The 19,459-nt window shown below is 39.4% G+C and overlaps 1 protein-coding gene across 1 annotated transcript; it reads left to right on the plus strand.

The window, feature by feature from the left end:
- Positions 1–79: 79 nt before the first annotated feature.
- Positions 80–19,376, plus strand: fbxw8 (F-box and WD repeat domain containing 8). Its single transcript, XM_018660605.2, has 11 exons — positions 80–689; positions 788–892; positions 1,689–1,853; positions 2,079–2,167; positions 5,240–5,397; positions 5,622–5,818; positions 6,530–6,748; positions 13,419–13,546; positions 16,736–16,909; positions 17,228–17,344; positions 18,853–19,376. The coding sequence occupies exons 1-11, from the start codon at positions 204–206 to the stop codon at positions 19,016–19,018; spliced, it is 2,004 nt and encodes a 667-aa protein (XP_018516121.1). The 5' UTR covers positions 80–203; the 3' UTR covers positions 19,019–19,376.
- The last annotated feature ends 83 nt before the right edge of the window (positions 19,377–19,459 follow it).

Below are 19,459 nucleotides of genomic sequence, written 5' to 3' on the forward strand. Positions count from 1 at the left end.
CGTCTATAATAAAACTGCGGAATAAAAAACTCGCGGAACTTATGTACCTCAGCACATTGTCCCTGATCGGAGTGTTTATGAAGAAGGACAGACTTGTTCTGTGTCGCTGCGGAGCCATGGCTTACATTATCTGGCCTGTGTAAGTAATAAATTCGTACGACGCCGCTTTCTGTCACTGTAAAGTTGTGTTTTGTCAACAATGTATGAGGAATATGGCCGAGGACGAACTTGCTGCGTTCAGGGAGCGTTGGAAAAAAGAATTAACGAGTAAAAAAGGCGAGCAGCGACTTGTTTGTGCTCCTTCCCCTTCCTGGGATGTTCCTGGTCAGTCAGGCCAGAGAGACTTGAAAAATAGGTATTTTGAAGACTTAAAAAATCTAAACAAGGCCTGTACACCCTCAAAACAGGAAGAGGGTGGTTGCACTGAGGATGAAGTGTGTGTCGGTGAAGGAGGAGGAAAAAGTGCAGCAGAGTCAGAGGATCAGCCGGAATATGTGTCCATTGCACGTAGTTTGCTGGATGGGAGGACCAGTCCCCTGCTGGGCAGGATTCAGGAGGAGAGGACGAGGAGGAAAAGGCAGTATGACAACAGGACCGGTGTCTGCAGCGCATCCCTGCAGCAGCAACAACAGCCTCAGAGAAAGGCCAAGAAAGATGAGGAGCTGGTGGATCAGCTCATTCAGGATCTGGTATGAGGATAATGATGATGGAATTGGTGATGATGTGGTTGGTGGTTGACCAGAATCAGCTCAGTGTATAATGTCTGCTGTAATTCATTCTTTTGCAGAATGAAGTCAATGACATTCCCTTCTTTGATATCGAGTTGCCGTACGAGTTGGCCCTGAAGATCTTCCAATATCTCAACTGTACTGAGCTAGGCCGATGTGCACAGGTGAGCTGCTGTGGTTAGCAAGAGCTCTATATTAGAAAATGAAAGACAAAAGTGTCTGCAACAGATTAACACTAAACCAACAGCTATATATTCCCCTTATTTTGTGTATAAGAACAGACTGATGAAAGGGTCAGACAGGAACAAGAAACTGCAGACATACAGAATCCCTGCCAAACAGAATGGATCTCATCGAGGTATCCAGATAAATCTGAGGGCTTGTGACATTATTAAATAGAGAAAAACAAAACAGCAACAACAAAAGATTTACGCTGCACTAAATAAGGTTAATCTTCTCAAACTAATTCTGTTTTCTTTTGCATGTACATTACCTTATTTAGTCTGAGGGGTCATAAGCACAAAAGGTCAGCAGTCACTACTTTATACCAACAATTTCAGACTGCTCAAGGTTTGGGTTTGGTTTTAGTGTGGTACGGGTTAGGGTGATGATCTGGGAGGGACTAAACCTGCAGCTCTGAGACCTGGAGCAGAGTTTTTTGTCCGTTTGATTTCTGTAAAATGATCACACTGTGCAGCTTGGTGATATCTTCTTTTAGAGCTCCTGGTAGTGAAGTCCTTAACCTTGCACTTGCACACAGAATTGCCTAGGGCAGCTTTAATGCCTTATGTGACTTAATTTGGTACAGATTAGTAAATTACATTTTGTGTGGCAGATCTGCTGCATGTGATGCACAGAGTCCATTTATCATCTCGCTGTGCTCCTTAAACAAATTAAGTGATGCAAGCTTGTAATGTATGCTGACTCAATCCACCGTTACACTGTCCAATCTCCTCCCAGGTGAGCAGGGCATGGAGAGTCCTTGCAGAGGACGGCGTTCTGTGGTTCAGGATGTGCACAAGGGAGGGTTATCATCAGGATGCCAGTGTGTCTGACTCCCCCTGCTGGAAGAGTACGCTGCGAGACTGCAGGAACTTGGCCAAAACTGTGTGCTCCAACTGGAAGGTGGGCTCGAGGTGTTCTGCTCCACTGAAACAGCCACTTTATTGCCCAAACACAATGCCTGTCCAGAAGCTTGTCTGGTGAAATTAGTGCACAATTTACCATGCAACAACAGACATTATTGTAGAATTCACAGTCCATCATGGAGCATACTGTATGTCTCATATGTGGCTGTCGCTGTGATGTGATTTTAAGCCATTTTTAAGCCAAGTGATATTTCTTGTCTAGAATCGAGTGGGATCCATCAGCCAGCTGCAGTTCGAGCTGGGGAAGGTGCTGTGTGACGTCAGCTCCTGTGACAACTTTGTCTTGGCCGGGTGAGTTTCAAGGACTCAGACATGCAGGTCACTTCTGACATCAGATGTGTTTTAATGATAACTGTAACTTTGACTTCTCATATACTCTGAATTCATCTACCTTATTATCTCTGTCACCCTTTTGTCACATAAATCTTGGTATGTAAATAAGCCTTGGTTATAAATCTTCTTACTTATGACTGAGTGATTGATTAAAAATATGTCAACATTTTTTGAAATTAATCTCTGATACAATTTAATATTGACTGACAATCAAATGTTCTATTAGTAAGATAAGTATTTTGCTGTACTACCAAGCAGTTACTGAGTTAAGTGTCTTACTAAGTGGCAAGGGATGAAATGATACAGAGGTCAAGGCTCTGAGTGATACATTACATTTTATGTAAAGGTGGAAAGAAATAAACTGATGTGCAAACTCTTTTTATGTTTGTTCCTCCTGAGGTATAAAATCTGAAAAAACTGTTAGAATTACTCAAATAATATATTTGCTGAAAAAAGTAGTGAATCTTTATTTACATATAAGGAACCTGAATAACAAAAGCATATTAGGATAGTGCAACATTTGTGAATGTAGTTGGAGTAAGTCTTTGCTTGGTTACAAACCCCAATTTAAACCTCTTCAGATGGACCAGTTTCAGATATCTGGAGTGGGACAGTTTTAAGGGAGTAAGCAAGTCAACATTTTCTGGTTCACAGTGTAAATAAATGACAGCTGCAACCTCCAGCATTAGCAAAAAATAATACTTTGCAGGTGTTATTACTGATCAGATTTAGTTAATGTTGCGATTCAGTTTTCAGCTTACTGTTGCATGTTGTCACCTTTTGCATATTTTATGCTCCTATACTACTAATGAAGGTAGCTGGTGGGGGAAGAGTTTATTATGAACAGCAGCTGAACTGAACCTGCCCTGAAATAACTGCGCTGAGACAGTGATAAATTGTGTGGCCCCCCCTCAGGAGCCTGATAGACTGCCCTCAAGGAGATGTGCTGCATCTCCAGGGAATGATGTGATTAGAGTCCCATCAGTCCTGCTGTGTCTCATTGGAGATTGTTTATATCTTTTCAGGTTAGCAGATGTAGGACAAACAGTACCCAAAAGTACACAAAAGAAAACCACTTTACAAAATGTGAACATACTCTTAAAGTCTTTTCTTTATATTGTAGCTATTAACAAATTCACAACATCAATACTTTTCCCATTATTGGTGCTTAAAGGGTAATTTAGCTTGACTTGAATTTGTTTAACTAGAACAGAATCAATGGCAGTTAAGAGTAATCAAGAGTGATTCAATTGCATCCAGAAAATCTTATTAGAAAATCGGTAGAATGAGATTTGGCAAGAAGGCAGCATTGTCAGACAACAGACATTGTCTCATTAACCCAACAACTCTTGGAGTCACACAGTGACATACAGGTCTGTTGAGACTTGCATGAAGAGACTGCACAAAGTTTCCTGTGCATAAAAGTTTTGACAGATTACTTGGATTCAGCATCATCATCCTGTTGCTAGTTGGCATTGAGGTGATGTACTAATTAAGTGAAAGTGTGTATTCCTATTGTTTACTTCCTGCCAAACCCTGCGATGCCGATCACACACGCACACACACACATAAGGACGCACACATGTACACCCTCTGTCACACTCTCTGTCACTGTGTCACACACTCTGTGCTGTGAGGCGGATACTTGCTCAGACATGATGGTATCTGTGGAGGTGGTAACGCTGGCAGTTTGGTGTCTCCCGCTGCGAGAGCTCGTTGACTCCAGTGAGGAGCGAAGAGGGGGGGGGCAGTCGGGAACAGAACAGAACAGAGGCCTGTTGAGGGCCAGGGAATGACTTTGTTTTTGCTTGTGGATGAGAGATAAAGACAGTGTTTTATCACTGACACAGGATGAGGTGAGGTGAGGTTGTGCAAGAAGCGGAGAAGGTCACAATCTAGTGTGTTGAAGAAATGTTGCTGTGTAAAATTCGACTTAGAGGTTGCTGCTTGTGGTATTTTAAGATCAATAAATCAATAGCACAGCAAGATATGAGAAATTTGTATAATTGATGCGAACTGAACAATAGCCAAGGAGACTGGCAGCTTCTGTTGACCTCTACACTGCATACCTTGAGCCACTGGTTCGATTTTGAGAGACGGCAGAGAAAGGGCACAGTTACTGCAGGCAGACCACACTGCTCAGACAAATAGAAATTCAACAAAAACTTTTAGTTTCCTGTTATATAAAGTGGAGGAAAAGTGGAAGGGCAAATGAATAAATCACAGTTCAAAGCTTTATCTTTGAGGTATATGGCTGCAACTAGCTATTATTTTCATTATTGATTGATTTACTGATTATTTTCTCCATTCATTGATTATTTGTTTTGTCTATGAAATGTCAGAAAATAATGACAAATGCCCATAACAGCTTTCCTCCTATTCTTCAAATGTTTTGTTTTGCAGCAAAACTTCACATTAGAAAAACTGAAACAAGAACATGACTTGTTTTAAAAATGGAATGAAACAATTAATTAAATATCAGAATAGTTGCCCACAAATTTTCTGTTTATTGACTTAGCATTTAGTTAATAAATACTTTAACATTACAGAACTGTGTAAGGTTGAGAAACACTGCGTCAGTGTTTGAGTTAGAAGATACTTACTGTATAAGCTAGTGCTGAAGCTATTTGCTTATTTATCACTTTGTTTGTAGATGAATAGTTTCACCTCAGAAGATCTTTGTAATGGAGGGAATAGATCGGCGTCCTCACAACCACTGTGGTCCAATGGTATGGGGTGAAATGTTCCACTCAAACAACACTCCCGTAATCCTCGGAAGATCGTGTAACAAAGATTTTCGAAAAACAAAATAACAAGAAGTCAGAGTGAGTAAAGGAGGAAAGTGTGAGAGGGGAAATGATTCAGTGGTGAGAGGATGACGTCAGGTATACTTGAGGAGACAAACTTCTCAGCCTGGGATGGAAAATGGGCAACAGCTCTGCTGTAACATTCACCAGCCTTTTTGTACAAACTGAAATATTTGAGTTCTGTCTGTTTAGTGCGACTTGATGTTTCTTGTTTGTTTCTCAGGTACACGTCTGGTGATGTCAGGCTGTGGGATACGCTGCACTGGGACTCAGCAGCCTCGTACCTGAAGCCCAACAGCCTGTCAGCTAACACTGACCCCAGACCACATGTTAGTCATGTCCAGGTCAACAGCACTGTGGCTGCTGCTGCTTATGAAGATGGTAAATGTGTGTGTTGATGTGGTTGTAAAGCATGGACACTTCTTGGCGATAGCAAGTCATCACAATCACAAGTATATCCATTATATCTTCAGAAAATCCTCATGTTCTACAGAATCAAACTAAAAGTTGATTCTGTTGAGTGTAATCCCTCAGTCACTGTGTAGGGATAAATCAATGCAGTTATTAAAAGGCTCATAGACTGTATTTCATTATCCTCGATACAGGCTGTGTGGACCTGTGGAGCACAGAGACAGGTGGGGAGCCCATCTACCACTACCAGAGCCCAGGGAGGATCCAGGCCCTGGCCCTGAGCCCTGACAGTCCCGTCCTGGGCTCTGCTGCTGGGCCCGACGTTCGGCTCAACCGTGCTGATGATCACGGCTACTGGAGGACAGTCTGCCAGGCTCAGCTGCCTAATACTGTAAGTCAGGCAGAATAATTCCTCATGTATATGAAATGCTCCATACTGATGTGTTATTGTCTTAATTAATAGGTGCTTCCCCCCTTTTTACTCTTGTGACTTTAATCTAAAAATGTCTTTTTAGATTTTAGATTTTATGGGAAATAATGCTGGAAGCTTTCAACACCTTTAACTGATGCCACATTTTGTGGCATTAACAGTTTCTGTCAGGAAACTGCAGTAATTCAATGATAATGTTGAATTGATGACTTGATTAATCACCAGTGCTGATCGCTGATGAGTTGTCATTCATCAAGCAAAAATGCAAAAGATTTGTTGATCCCAGCTTTGTTGAGTTTCCAGATTTTCTGCTTTTGATGCATCATATATAGAATACATATTTCTATACTTGAAAATTATATATTTATAATTACATTTTCGATTTTTTTACTGATGCTCACAGAAAACAAAAAAAAATAAGGATGATATTTTATGATACATTTTTAAACTAATATTTAATTTTTTAAGATTCTCAGTTGTAGAGGTTCATTGTATGATATATGGCCTCATTAGAAATTGAAAACGTGACATTTGACATTATTTTGTCATTTTTTGGAGTTGACACCACACCACAAATGCATATAAGAGAGAAATTGAGCTAAACCCTTCAATAGAGCTGTACACATTACTGCAGTATGAGTAAGGTACTGTTCATTGATGTCTATATGGCAGGTAGAGAGCCTGGTTTTGGTGCCAGGCAGGGGCCAGCAGTGCCCACTGGTGGCTCTGGCAGCAGCAGAGACTGTGCACCTGCTAGACCCTCGAGATGATGAGCCACGGACGCTCCACTCAGTCTACGGCCATCCTGTGACTTGCCTGGATGCCTCCGACTCCCATGTTGCACTTGGGGTGAAGAGCACAGGCTGGGCGATGCATGATGGAGGCAACAAGGTGGGTTCAGTGTGTCTGTACAGTTTCAGTGAAATATAGATGTGTAGTTTTTAAAGTAGCCGCAGATATCTAAACCACCTGTGTCCATGTTCAGAAAAAATGCAGTGACATTAATAGATGTCTCTTCGTGCACAAGGAGCCACAACACTTTAACCAGATTCTGGGAAACAGGTACAGATCTTATTAGATCACAAATAAATGCTTTGGAGGAGAGTACTCAGTCAGAAGACTTGTTCAAAGCAAAGTGAGCTAATTGATTTGAATAAAAATCTTAAAGATATACAGGAGAGGTTGAGTATCATGATGCACAGGGTCATTATTACACAGTGCAGTTATACAATATTTAAATGAAAAAGTGTTTATTTGAATGTTAATTGAGCTACATGCTGCCACCAATTCACATATTGTGATGATTATCTAGTCCATTGTTAACAGCACTCTAGTATTATGGAATAACAGTTTAGTGTTGATATGTTAATGGAATTGATGGAGCTGTATCAAGGCCTCTTTTGTGTTTTCTGGAACTGAAAAGTCTCAGAAAGACAAAATAAACCGAAACAAAAATGTTTACAAACTAGATGGCAAAGCCCCCGAGATATGCAGCTGGATTTTAGATGTTTATTTATTTATTTTTTTAAGAAAAGGCTACCCAGACCTTACTAATTAAAATGAAAGGTTTCCAATAGAGTTAACAAGGTCACTTGTGCTCTCAACAGGTGCATAATGAAAAAATGGGAAATTGTACAAGATAAATAATTTGGTTTGCTCAAATGGAATGATGCATGTTTTCTTTTAGGAATACAATTCACTGAGGGAAAAGCAGTGAGCATAGAGGTTTTGGCATTAGGCCATTACCAGTTTAATCACTGGCCCATAGCTGAAATATTAATCTTCCCTGCTCTCTCCTGAATGACTTTAGGACAAAATATACCTCCTGCCCTTTAAATACATAGCTTTTTAGTTTGGTATATTAAACATTTCATCCACATGTTTAGATTAATTTTATATGCATTTCAAACAAAGGTTGTTCCCTAAATGCATCTCTTCTGTGCAAATGTAAACTGGGTTTCTTGGCAGTGTGATCACTATTACTCTTACACCCCTTGAGTCCCCTTAGAAATGAATATGATGTACCTGTAGGGGATTTGTTTATAGTAGAAATAGGTTGCTTAAATAGCAACAAGCCCACCTTGGGCCCTGCTCCTAATTACTACAGCCTTGAAGGTACTTAGATCAAGGCTTGTTCCCCAAGCTGCATCTGTTTGTTTCTAATAATATTGTGTTTCTAAGGACCCCATGTACCTAACTGACTCTTAAGCCTTTACTTAGCAAGTAGAAAGAGCCATGAGACAAAGTAATCTGTTGGGATAAAGAAACAAATATGCAGCAGTCATTATGCTTTCAAGCTTGCTTCATCAATATGTTTTTTTGTTAATATTAATAGATCACCAATGCTAAAGTAAGATGCTTCCAAACATAGCAATATCCCAAGATTTGTTTTAGTTTAGAAAGCAGATGTTAGTTTCTGTAGAGACAGAGCTTTAAAACAGCCACACATGGAGGCTGTCAGTGGTCAGTGGACAAAGCTACTACAATGATATCACTCCTATCTCAACAGTGCAACTGATATACTGTGGCAAAGCTGGCACAAACACAGTGGCAGCACCAAAGCACCACATAGTGGACTAAGTGGAGAGTAGCAATGAGAGATATAACACAAAGCTACACTGGGCGATGTAAAGGCAAAAATCTACCTACTCTTGAGTCATTTTTGTTACACATTTAATCAAGTATATAACTAGGACGAAACAAATAGTCAAGATGAAACTGGTTTTGACATTCTGGTTCACAGTGAGAAGAGAAAACTACGATTTTCTTCTGAAAAGTATCCACTTACTCTTAATGGTATCATTTCATTGTACAGAAATTACATGAAATAATTTGGACTTCTCATATTGTATTTGTCATTCATCATTTGTTATTTTTAATTTAGAGATGAAACAATTAGCAAATATTATTTAGAAAATGTATTAATTGTATTTTGTCATTTTTTTAAAGCAAAAGTAGTGAAAAATGTCAGTCATTCTCTGATTCCAGGTTCTATAGTGTGAAGCTCTGTGTCTTTTCTCTGTTTAATATAATTTTAAAATGGAATGTCTTTCAGTTCTGGAATCATTGATCTGACAAAAGAAAACAATAATGATGTCATCTGAGACACTAGGACACTTGAATGGGCATTTTTCACCATTTTCTGACATTTTATAGATTCTGGAAAAGTATTGGAAAAAAACAATCAACAGCTCAATCACTAATAATAATTCCCATAAAAGCAAATAAATCATTCTATGTTTATTTTCAATGATGAAAAAATAGTTTTGACTTGAGTTTATAAACATAGCTCATCCAGCTGAAATCATTCTCATCTTCAGCTTTAACATTTCCAAAGTTTGAAATTCCTTGCCTGATGAGCTTTGCATTTTAGATTAATTTTGTTTTGTAGTACAGAAAACTTTAAAACATTCTTGTTTCAATAGTAACATTAGCCCAAACTTGCATCTAAATTATACCAATTCATGATCATCATACTTCTCTTACTAATTAAAATATTTTACAAATTTAATTAACCTGTCTGTCACTCTTGCCACACTTCTAACAGCAATTTCATTCTGTGAAGAAGACATAGAATGAATGGCTGCAACTGTTTGCGATGCCAGACATTTTTCATGCTGCCTTTAGTAAGGAAGCATATGCTTCATTAAAATCTGTCAAAATGCATGGAGGTGGCATCCAAGGAAGTCATCTCACACCTTTTTCCCCACAGAGGAGTGAAATATTTTAATTTACAGCATTTTGACTCCGTTGAACTCAACCACATTGACATGTTTGTGTTCACTTGACTCAGACTCAGTGGTTATCACTGATTTTGCTGCAGTTTTGTTTCAAAATCTGACAGTTTGAAGTACAAAAGCTGCTTTGAAGATTCTCTCTCATATCTTGGCTTGGATTATTATAGCTTGTGGCTTTGTCCTCTAGCCTTCCGCATCTTCGGTCATGTTGTCAGTGGGTGTGAACTGTATATGTGTGTGAACGTGTGTGTGTGTGTGTGTGTGTGTGTGTGGCCGAAGCCAGTCTCCAGATCCTCATTACTCCTCACCTCCTTCTTGCCAGTGGACTGGGGGCACACAGGCATCTACCCAGCTCATGGCTGGGCATTCAACACAAGCTGGCATCTCCACTGGCAAACTATCCATCCACTGCAGTGGATCTACCACAGAGCACAAGTGCTGTCAGAAAAACTGACATCCACTCATTGCCTCAAGTTCAGAGGGCGGGATGGATGAATGTAAGGCTGAGTCAATTATTTGTAGTACAGGTTCTATGCATATGTGATGTATGTAAACAAACAAATGTAGGATGGATGGAGGTAATGTCACAGATTAGGATCAGGGCAACAGTCATCAGGGTCATGGACTGATGTATAAAGCAACTTGTTTTGCTCAGCAGTGTTATTCAGGTCTGACCTTGTCACTCCCCACAAACATATACAAACATCAGCACGGCAGAGATTGTAAAAACTTACCTGCAAAATCACATTGGATGCAAAGATCAACACTAGCACCAGTAACTGTGTAACTGTGTCTAGTACTTGAGGATGCTGCCTTGTGACCATTACTCTCTAAAGGACATGATCACAAGGGAATGTATATCTGGGAAGCCCCTGTTAGCCACTTGAGGCCATCAGGGTAATATATTGGTGAACAGAGCTGGATAAATATCACTTCATTGAAACTATCTTCACTGAAGCTGGGTTACTACACTGTATTCACACTTACAGTACTTACTCTAAGACTGCCTCCTGTCCAGAATGCAACCTCATGTGCTCAATAACCCCACGGATGGTGCTGTTCAGGAAGTTAAAAGACCAGTATGTGCTTCAGAACAGTTATTTTGTGGATGGCACTGGGGCGACACTGGGGTGACTTCTTTCTTTATTTATCTATCTTGCCTTTGTTTAATTAGTTTGTGCAACAGCCAACAGCATCTTATGACAAACCACTAATGAGCCAGGTAAACCACTCTTTGTGATGTGGCTTTTGGTTTTCTTGTTCCTCTCTTACTAGTTTTTTGTTTGTCCAAGGAGAAATCAAACTCATACATGTCTCTATACAACAGTACAAATACAACATGGGTTGAATACTAGAAAATGAAATTAGGAAGTACATGTATCGGAGCATGCTACTTGGAAAAGTATTTGTACATGATTAAGTGTGCAGTAGTTTGCTGAAAAAAATAAAATAAAATTTGAGAGACAGCTCTGCCCTGTGAGATGAGCTGGAAATACCAAATGACACAAAGCCACAAACCTGCCATTATTGCATATCTGGTCCAATGTGATAATCTCTGTTTGCCCACATGGTGTCTAAACCAAATGTAGGTCTGAATTCATATTTGTTTAGATGTGGGTGTTTGTGTATGATGGGTATTGGGAATCATTGGACAAGGAGAGGCGACAGTCTGAAGGTTTTTACTCAAACCATTCATCCCACCCAGGTAGTTTCACTGGTGACTTCCTCCCCTCTCTTTTGTTGGAGTGAAAACGTGCGGACAGTTGGACCTCCATGGTCCATTCTTGGTATGTGATTTGACATTTTAGATTAATTAAAAACCAAGTCAAATTCTACACTCTGGCCAAATGTGTTCAACAATACAGGCAACGGCAACATAAAAGGTTTTCTCTTAAGTGCTGCAATTATTTCCAAATGTTTCATCTTTAAAAGCAAAGAGAGTAATTACATTAACATCCCAGCGCAAGCCACCATTAGAGTTTCCTTTGTCTGCAAGCCTCACTGGGCCTCCAGTGAGTGCATTAACCTAACAACTCCTCTATAGTCATGCTCATGATTATTCCTCGTCAAAACATTCTGCTGCAGCCTGTAAATAGCCCCCGATATTATCACAAAACAGGTCCTTTGCCTCCCTCAGTGACATTTCTTCATTTTAGTGGGCGAGGTGGGCAGATATTTAATAAAAAATGTCTCCCTGTAATGATTCATTGACAGCAGCAGGCTGAACCTCATTTCTGCATCCCCCTCCTCCCTCTTTCTCAACTCGTCCCCCACTCTTCCGCTGTCCAAATCCTATCAAGCTGTCATTTCAAAGTCCGGTGTGATTTGGGCTTTGCCCCAGGGTGGTGCACAATTAAAGCTCTGCTTGGCCCAAATAAGGGATACATAAAAACTGCTGGCACCTCCTCAAGGCTTACATCATGCTTCTTTTTTTCCCCTTCTTTCAAATTTCTTTATCTTTGTTGCTGTCTCTCCATCTCCCTCTCTCTCTCTTTCTTGCTTTCTGTCTTTCCTTTTCTCTCCTACCTTCTGGCTCTCCATTTTTCTCTCCCTCCCTCCTCGATTTAATTTCTTTATCGTTTTAATTATTCAAAGACAATTTTGCCTGGCGGTCATCCTGTTTGTTCTGTCTCATTTGGATGAGAGAACACCAGCCGCTAATTGACCAATTAGGCCAGCTCCAGATGACATCATTGTAACTTGTACGAAGAAAGTTTGCTGCAGCCATCAAGCCAGAGGCGATGGTGTGCATCTCTGACTGCAATTGAAGTTTGCCCTTAGGTTGATCTACCCTCCCTCCCCATGCTTAAATGCTTAAGTGCTGCTGTGCTTTTAGTCATCTGGCAAGCATCATGCAGTTACTAATTGACTTATTGTTGCAATATTTTTTCCGGATATTGTCAGTATTATCTTAGTGTGTAGTGTCATATTGTGCAGTGTACAGAGAATAAGTAGTCAAGCAGACTCAAATCTTGTTCAGGGAAATTTAAAGAGGACTAATGCAAGGTTTAAGTCAAATGGCAATGGACCAGACATTTTCTCAGTGTTCATCCATCTGATTCAATCAGGTAATATTCTACACTGCTGTGATGGTTGGTTGCATCTTCTGATCGTTGTTCAGAATTTAGCAAATGACACACCTTTGGCTTAATTGGGAAGCTATATTTAAAGTGGAGAAAAGTGAGCTAAGGAAGAAAAACTTTAGGTTAAGAGAGGTAAGGACTGAGCATAATCAATTTATTAAGACATTTGTTTTTCCTTGTCTTGTCTCTGCACTATGTTATCATATTTGAAATAAAACTGTGTCCATGAGGTCAAAGTTCTGACATTCAGCTTTAATATGAGAGTTTTTATGTCTAAGTCTGATGAACAGTGTAGGAATTGTAACCCCTTTGGCTCATAATCTTCTAATTAAGGGAAAAGAAAGTAAATAGACAAGTTATACAGTTAAATTAAGTCGTTATTTTTTAATATACTACATAAAGACATCAACGGGTATTGGGAGCTGTTTGCCTTTGGTCTGGTCTCCAAGAAATAAAACACATGATGTGTTGGATTGTGTTCAGTCACCTGATTGTCAAGATCATCTTACTGTTTGGCCTCTAAAACTCTTTGGTTGCTTGACTGAATATTCAGGAAAATTGTACTACTGCATCGCCACAGTGGGGACTGTGTATAAGATTTTATATAGTGCTTCAGGTTCTTCATATATTCATGTAAACACCCTCAAAGGCTTAATGTTATACACCAAGCCTATATGTTTGGAGGTTGACTGAATTTAATATTTCAAATAATTGATGTTTATGCATGTTCTTGCTTTTCAGATCCATGTCTACAGCCTAGAGACGGGCAAACCCGCAGTTTGTGTCGGTAACTCGCCGGGAGATTTCACATGCATCAACCTGAGGGACAGCCCTCCTCACCTGCTGGTGTGTGGAAACAAAGATAGGAGGTAGGACCCATCTAGACACACAGATGGAGAGTACACAAAGATCATTCATAAGGGAAGAATCTTCTAACAACAACATCGCAACATCTCAAATGGTTGAAACTGAGCCAAAAACTGTGGCTGAGAGAAGAGCTTGTTAATAGTTTTCTCACAGTGACACCTGATGAAGGAGGCTGGAAAGCTGAGGCTACTTGCAGAAGGAAACAGGTGTTTAGAAAATGTGTGAGAAGTAAAGACTCTATTCAGTTTGTGTATTATTTACACTTCTCAGTCTCTCTGTTGCCTTGAAAAACAAAGCCTTCAGAAGCTTAGTGAAAAAGAAAGACAGTGGCATTGAAATGAGGCATTTTGTTTTTAAATAGAAATTTCTTTCACCTTCATTACCTGGAATGCAATAGAAGAAAACATTTGGCCATCTTGATCCCATCCAGCAACAACACACACATCCACGCGTGTGAGCACACTTGCCACATCGCTAACCTGGCTCTCCAGATGAGGGAAAGACACATAAAAGAGCCATTCTCATCTATTCTGCACTTGTTAGCGGGTGCTGCAGTGCATGAGCTGGCAGGAAAGGAAAAATCCCTGGCGCGTCTTCGTCCAAAGCTGCCCCCGCTGTTTCTATTCAGCACCAAATCCATCTGGCTGTTAAGTAGTTGGCTTAAAGTGAAAGACAGACCACATCGTATTGTTTAGGTTCTGTTTTTTGCCTCTTTTTGCTAGTTTTGACTCCTAGCAGTTGTACAAAAATGTTCAGTTAAAGATGCTCTGTCATGTGCCAAAGGAAAATATTCAGCACTGTTTTGATTTTTATAGAAATAAATCGACAGCGGCACTTGAATGAAGAATTCAAATGGTTGTTTTGTTTCCTGGCAGAGGTAGAGTCTTTATCCAGTTCCTTTATGCTTCACTTTTGGTCTTTCCTGTGTGATAGATGTGTAGTTTTGTTCAGAGAGAGACACACACCAACTTGGCTCTTCCACTTTGGCCCCAGCTGATGCAGCGCACAGCCGAGGACAAATGGAGATGGGGGAGACTGAGGGACAGTCGGTGATCTTGGCCCTTTGACAGGGTGGCTTAAGGCCAAAGCCTAATGCATCCCTTCTTTTTGTCCAAATGAGTTTTGTCCCTCTGCTTTTTGTGAGATCCAGGGAGCAAATGAGGGGTCCTGATAAGGGCTGTCTGGAACGGGGCCAGACCTGCACAAATGGGAAAGATGCGGGAGTAAAATTGGATACAGTAAGAAAGAAAAGAGTGAATGATTGTCATATCTGTAGCTATTGGTCACTTATCATTATGCAGGGCTGTACTTCTTGAGTCCAGCCTCAGCACCACTTTCCTCGCATCTTGGACTTTACTCAGCATTTTCCTGCCAATTGAAAAACTTTAATTGCTGCTGCATTGCGGTGTCTGTCAGTCTGCATCCACTACTTTGGCCCAGACTGAAATATTTCTAATTTAGTGCCATCATTTTATGTATACTCTGTATACTCTCATTTTATAATACTCTCCTGAATAATAGTAGTTAGTAAAACTAATTTAATATTTTTTAAATCTTTGAGTGTACACTGTTTTTCATCTGTTGTTGAATTTGGTTTATTCATTCTTGACTTGATTTTGTCCCGATGTTCAGTGGTTAGGTCAGGTGGACTTATAATGATTAACATCTAATGACATTACACTGTAGGAAACTAACTGTTCAGGACTTAGCCGAGCCTCTCCCACTCTTCATTTATTAGGCAGAGCTCCTCCTGATTAATGAAGAGGAGTCTGGCCACTGACATCTCATTGAAGACAGAGCCGCCTTCTGCATTAGATTTATGGTTCCCTGTGGTCTGCCAGTAATGTTCGGTCCTCATTGTTGAAACGTGTGCTGCCATCACGTAATATCACTAAACAGACAAAACTAACTGCGGACAACGGGTCCATCAGTGCCCATTTAGCTGTTTAACTCTGATTCTTTCAAAAACATTTTGGAAGCGGAAATGAAATCTGTCCGAGTCCCCAAAGTGAATTGGATTATGGTAATGAAGTCTTGGAAGAAGGTTGAACCTGGATGGAGTCATGTCCTGGATGCTTTCAGCTGCAATAAAGCCACAATGACAACAGATGGAGCTGAAACTCCCCTGGGCTTGTGTTGCTCATGAAACCCAGCAAACACAATTAACTAGAACTTTAATAATAAAAGATCAAAGTAATCATAAAACCATAAAAGAGTATAGAACACTTATCTCAAAGCAAAGTTTATGAAATGCTTTATAAAAATGATTAAAGAACAAATGTAAAATCAGAATATATTTTTTTAAAATAAACATATGGGTAAAGTGTCATGTGAAGTCATAAGGGCATTTAAAGATTATTTTAAAGAGGACAGCCTATATATATGCTGTATATTCTTAATATTTTAACATCTTAATTTTTTACCATACTGAAAAAATACTGTATTATATTTATTTTCATTCTTCTATAAGTCTTCTACAGTATTTCTAATGTTGTCTTTGCATCAGCAAGTGTTTAAATGCTCAGCTTCAGCTACTTTTATATTTCACACTCTCTACATGATTTGCTAATTTAATTCTATTATATTCTATTGTGATTATTTATTCAAGACTCATCTAATGTAACATTATTTTCATGTTGAGTTAGTTTACTGTATATATTTTTCATTTGTATTTGTTTGTATATTTCTATTGGTCCCATGTCCAATAGGACTTGTAAACTTAGCTTAGACAAAGTATGTAATACTTGGGTAAAGACCAGGACAAAAAAGGCTACAACTAAAGTCTGCAATGGCACATCTGTTTCAGGCTTTATTTGTCTTTGGTCTCTTGGCTGGATGTTAAGACTTGCAGCGGTTCCTTCAATAAGTGAGAATAGTGTCCTTTTGTCAGTAAATGAATGCAGTCTTTGACAAACTGTACTCTCTCTTGTGTGGTATTGGTATGAGATCTCCGCCTTTGTTAGCAAGAAGAGAAATCCAAAATGACCATGCTGCACTGGAAATGACTGATGCTTTTGTACTCACTTCACTTATTATTCATCTATTTCACTCACTTTCAAATCACTCTAAACACACTCAGCATTGTGTGATCAAAAGCTGCCAGTAACCTCTGGGCTATAAGCATAAACATAAAGTCCAGTCCAGTTCTCTGTGAATTAAGAGAAGAATTTTTGTTCTCTGCTGTGATTCAGGGTGAGGGTCTTTGACCTACGAGCTGGTTCCTCCGTGGCATCCCTGTATGCTCACCACCTGGGTGTGACATCGGTGCAGGCAGACGACTGGAAGATCGTGAGTGGCGGAGGCGAAGGATTGGTGTGTGTGTGGGAGATGAGGATGGGAGCTAAGCTGTGGGAGATGCACAACAGGTGGGACTTTGTTTTCTCTGAGCCAGAGGAAAGGATACACATGTGCAGTTGCAACAGTTTTCAAACTTGTCAGATCTGGTTTTGTAACTGTTATTGTTTCTAACACATTATAGCTGTGATGTTTCTCTTTCAGATCAGTGTTAATTAAGGGGTAGAAATAATCCCATTTAACTAGTGATTTTGGATTTTCATAGCAGTGTTTTATTGTCTTAGAAGTTATCATCGCAAATTATATCACAATTAAAATAGCCTCAAGTAAATGGATTTATATGTTTTAAACTGAAGATGTTGTTATCTATCTTTCTTGTTGTCTTTCAGGCATCCTGTAAGGCATGTACGCTTCAACACTAGCACCCTGGTAACAGCCAACATCCCAGATGACAAGTCACCGCGGGGGGCCTGTATCACAGATGATGACCTTACAGCTCACCGCAGGTCACTGATCTTACTCCCACATTTTTCTTTTAACTTGGATCTCTTCTCTACATCCATCTCACATTTCCCACAATCCCCAAATAGTCAGCGAATGAGTAGTTCCCTGTACCATAGGTTTTATAAAGGCAAATTCAACCTTGTAACATTCTTAAAGGAATCATAAATGAATCATTTGATATTCTGGGAAATATACTTATTTGCTTTTTTACCAAGAGAAGACTGACACCACTCTCATTTCTGTATTGTAAATATGTAGCTACAACTTGCAGCCTGTTGCAAGACCAGAAATGGGGAGAAACAGCTGGCCTGGCTCTGCTCAGAAGTAAGAAAATCTGCCCACTAGCACCTCTGAAGCTCACTAATTAGTATTATATGTTGTTTGTTTCATCTGTCCAAAAACTTTAATTGTTTTTACACTTTGGTTTTTGCACAGATTAAACAAATACAATATACATAGTGTGTTAATTAGTGAGCTTAGATGTGTTGGCAAGCAGATTTATTACCATCTGAGCTGTTTCTCTGTTTCCAGTCTTTAAACTAAGCTAAGCTGACAGCTTGCTGTACAGACAGACAAAAGTATATAAGTATATTTCACTTAATGTTGAACTATTCCTTTATATCCTTTATATTATACATTTTTACCATATATCCCAGACAACCTGCTGCTTCCTGTTGCATGTGCACCTTTAATGGTTACTTGTTGCTTTGTAGGCTTAAATGAATATATCCAACTAACTGAATTAAGTCAGGTTTTTAGATAATCACACCCCATATGTCAAGCTCAATTGACAAAAGCTCAATTTTGCTCTTGAAAGTGTATATCATTATTTTAAACTTCAGAATGAGCTGCCTCTTTTAAAGCAAAACTCTGGTATCTTTGAACCTGGGCCTTATTTATCACATGTTTTTGAGACAAAAATCTTTGGAATCAGTGCAGTATTGGGCAAGAACAATAAAGCCGGCCACTATGAACAGCTGCTGCAATGTAAGTGCTAATTTTTTGCCACTGATAAGCTCAGATTGTCAGTGGTTTGCTATAAATCACGGGGTTTCTACAATCTTTCTCATTTAGAAAAGGTCTATCTCTGCAGGAATCCATGATGTCAGACACTTATAATAACAATTTGCAAAAACAAACACTTTAGTGGACATACTTTGATGTGGATAAATGTTGTCACATCAATTTACACCCAAAAACATGGGAAAATAAGGCAGTGGTACATAAATACTATTATCCTTTAATTACTACTCAAGTATCTAGTTTGAACAATTTTCTAAAAAATGAAATCAAGTCAAGTCAAGTCAAATTTTATTTATATAGCGCCATTTCACAACAGAAGTTATCTTGAGGCACTGGACATATAGAGCAGGTCTAGACCGTACTCTTTATCTTATAAAATTTACAGAGAAAACCCAACAGATCCCACCATGAGCAAGCACTAGGCGACTGTGGCAAGGAAAAACAAAAGTTGTTAATGTTGTTGCTGGCATATGTTTTTATCCTTCAGACACAGGGGAGTCATCTGCCATTACGACTTCTCTGAGGACGCGCTGTCACAAGATCACATCCTGCCCATCTGCAGGTCGGACTATACCGAGTCGTACGGCTACAACTACAACATCAGCCTGGCCGTGCCGTACGACAGGTTGTCTGGCTCTCATCCATCCCACTGACACATGGTTTTCCAAACTTCCCCCAGCTTGGCTCAGTGAGTTACTGAACAGACAACCGAAACATTCACCCTTATCAGTTTGATTCTCCAAACTCTATCCTATTATTTTACTAGTTTCCTTTTATCATCCTAGTCAAATCAAGCTTTTGGTAAATGTAATATTTGTATGTACAGTATGTTATCTATTATGTGCATTAACTGGTGCATAGGTGTTTGTAATTTACAATTCTGACTTCAGATGTTGGGCAAAATCCCAAACCATTTCTGTAAAGTTTTTAATAGATGTTTGGCTCCCTGGATTTTAATCAGTACCACTGTACAACATCGCAGCAATAAAAGAAAATAATATTTCTACCTCATTTACTAAGTAAGATTCTTCTTAGTACATTATTTATTAGTTTCTCTAAAAATGAATTTGTTTTATCATAATGTATTAGATATA

The sequence above is a fragment of the Lates calcarifer genome, linkage group LG13 (assembly GCF_001640805.2).
Source record: "Lates calcarifer isolate ASB-BC8 linkage group LG13, TLL_Latcal_v3, whole genome shotgun sequence".
Lineage (NCBI taxonomy): Eukaryota > Metazoa > Chordata > Actinopteri > Centropomidae > Lates > Lates calcarifer.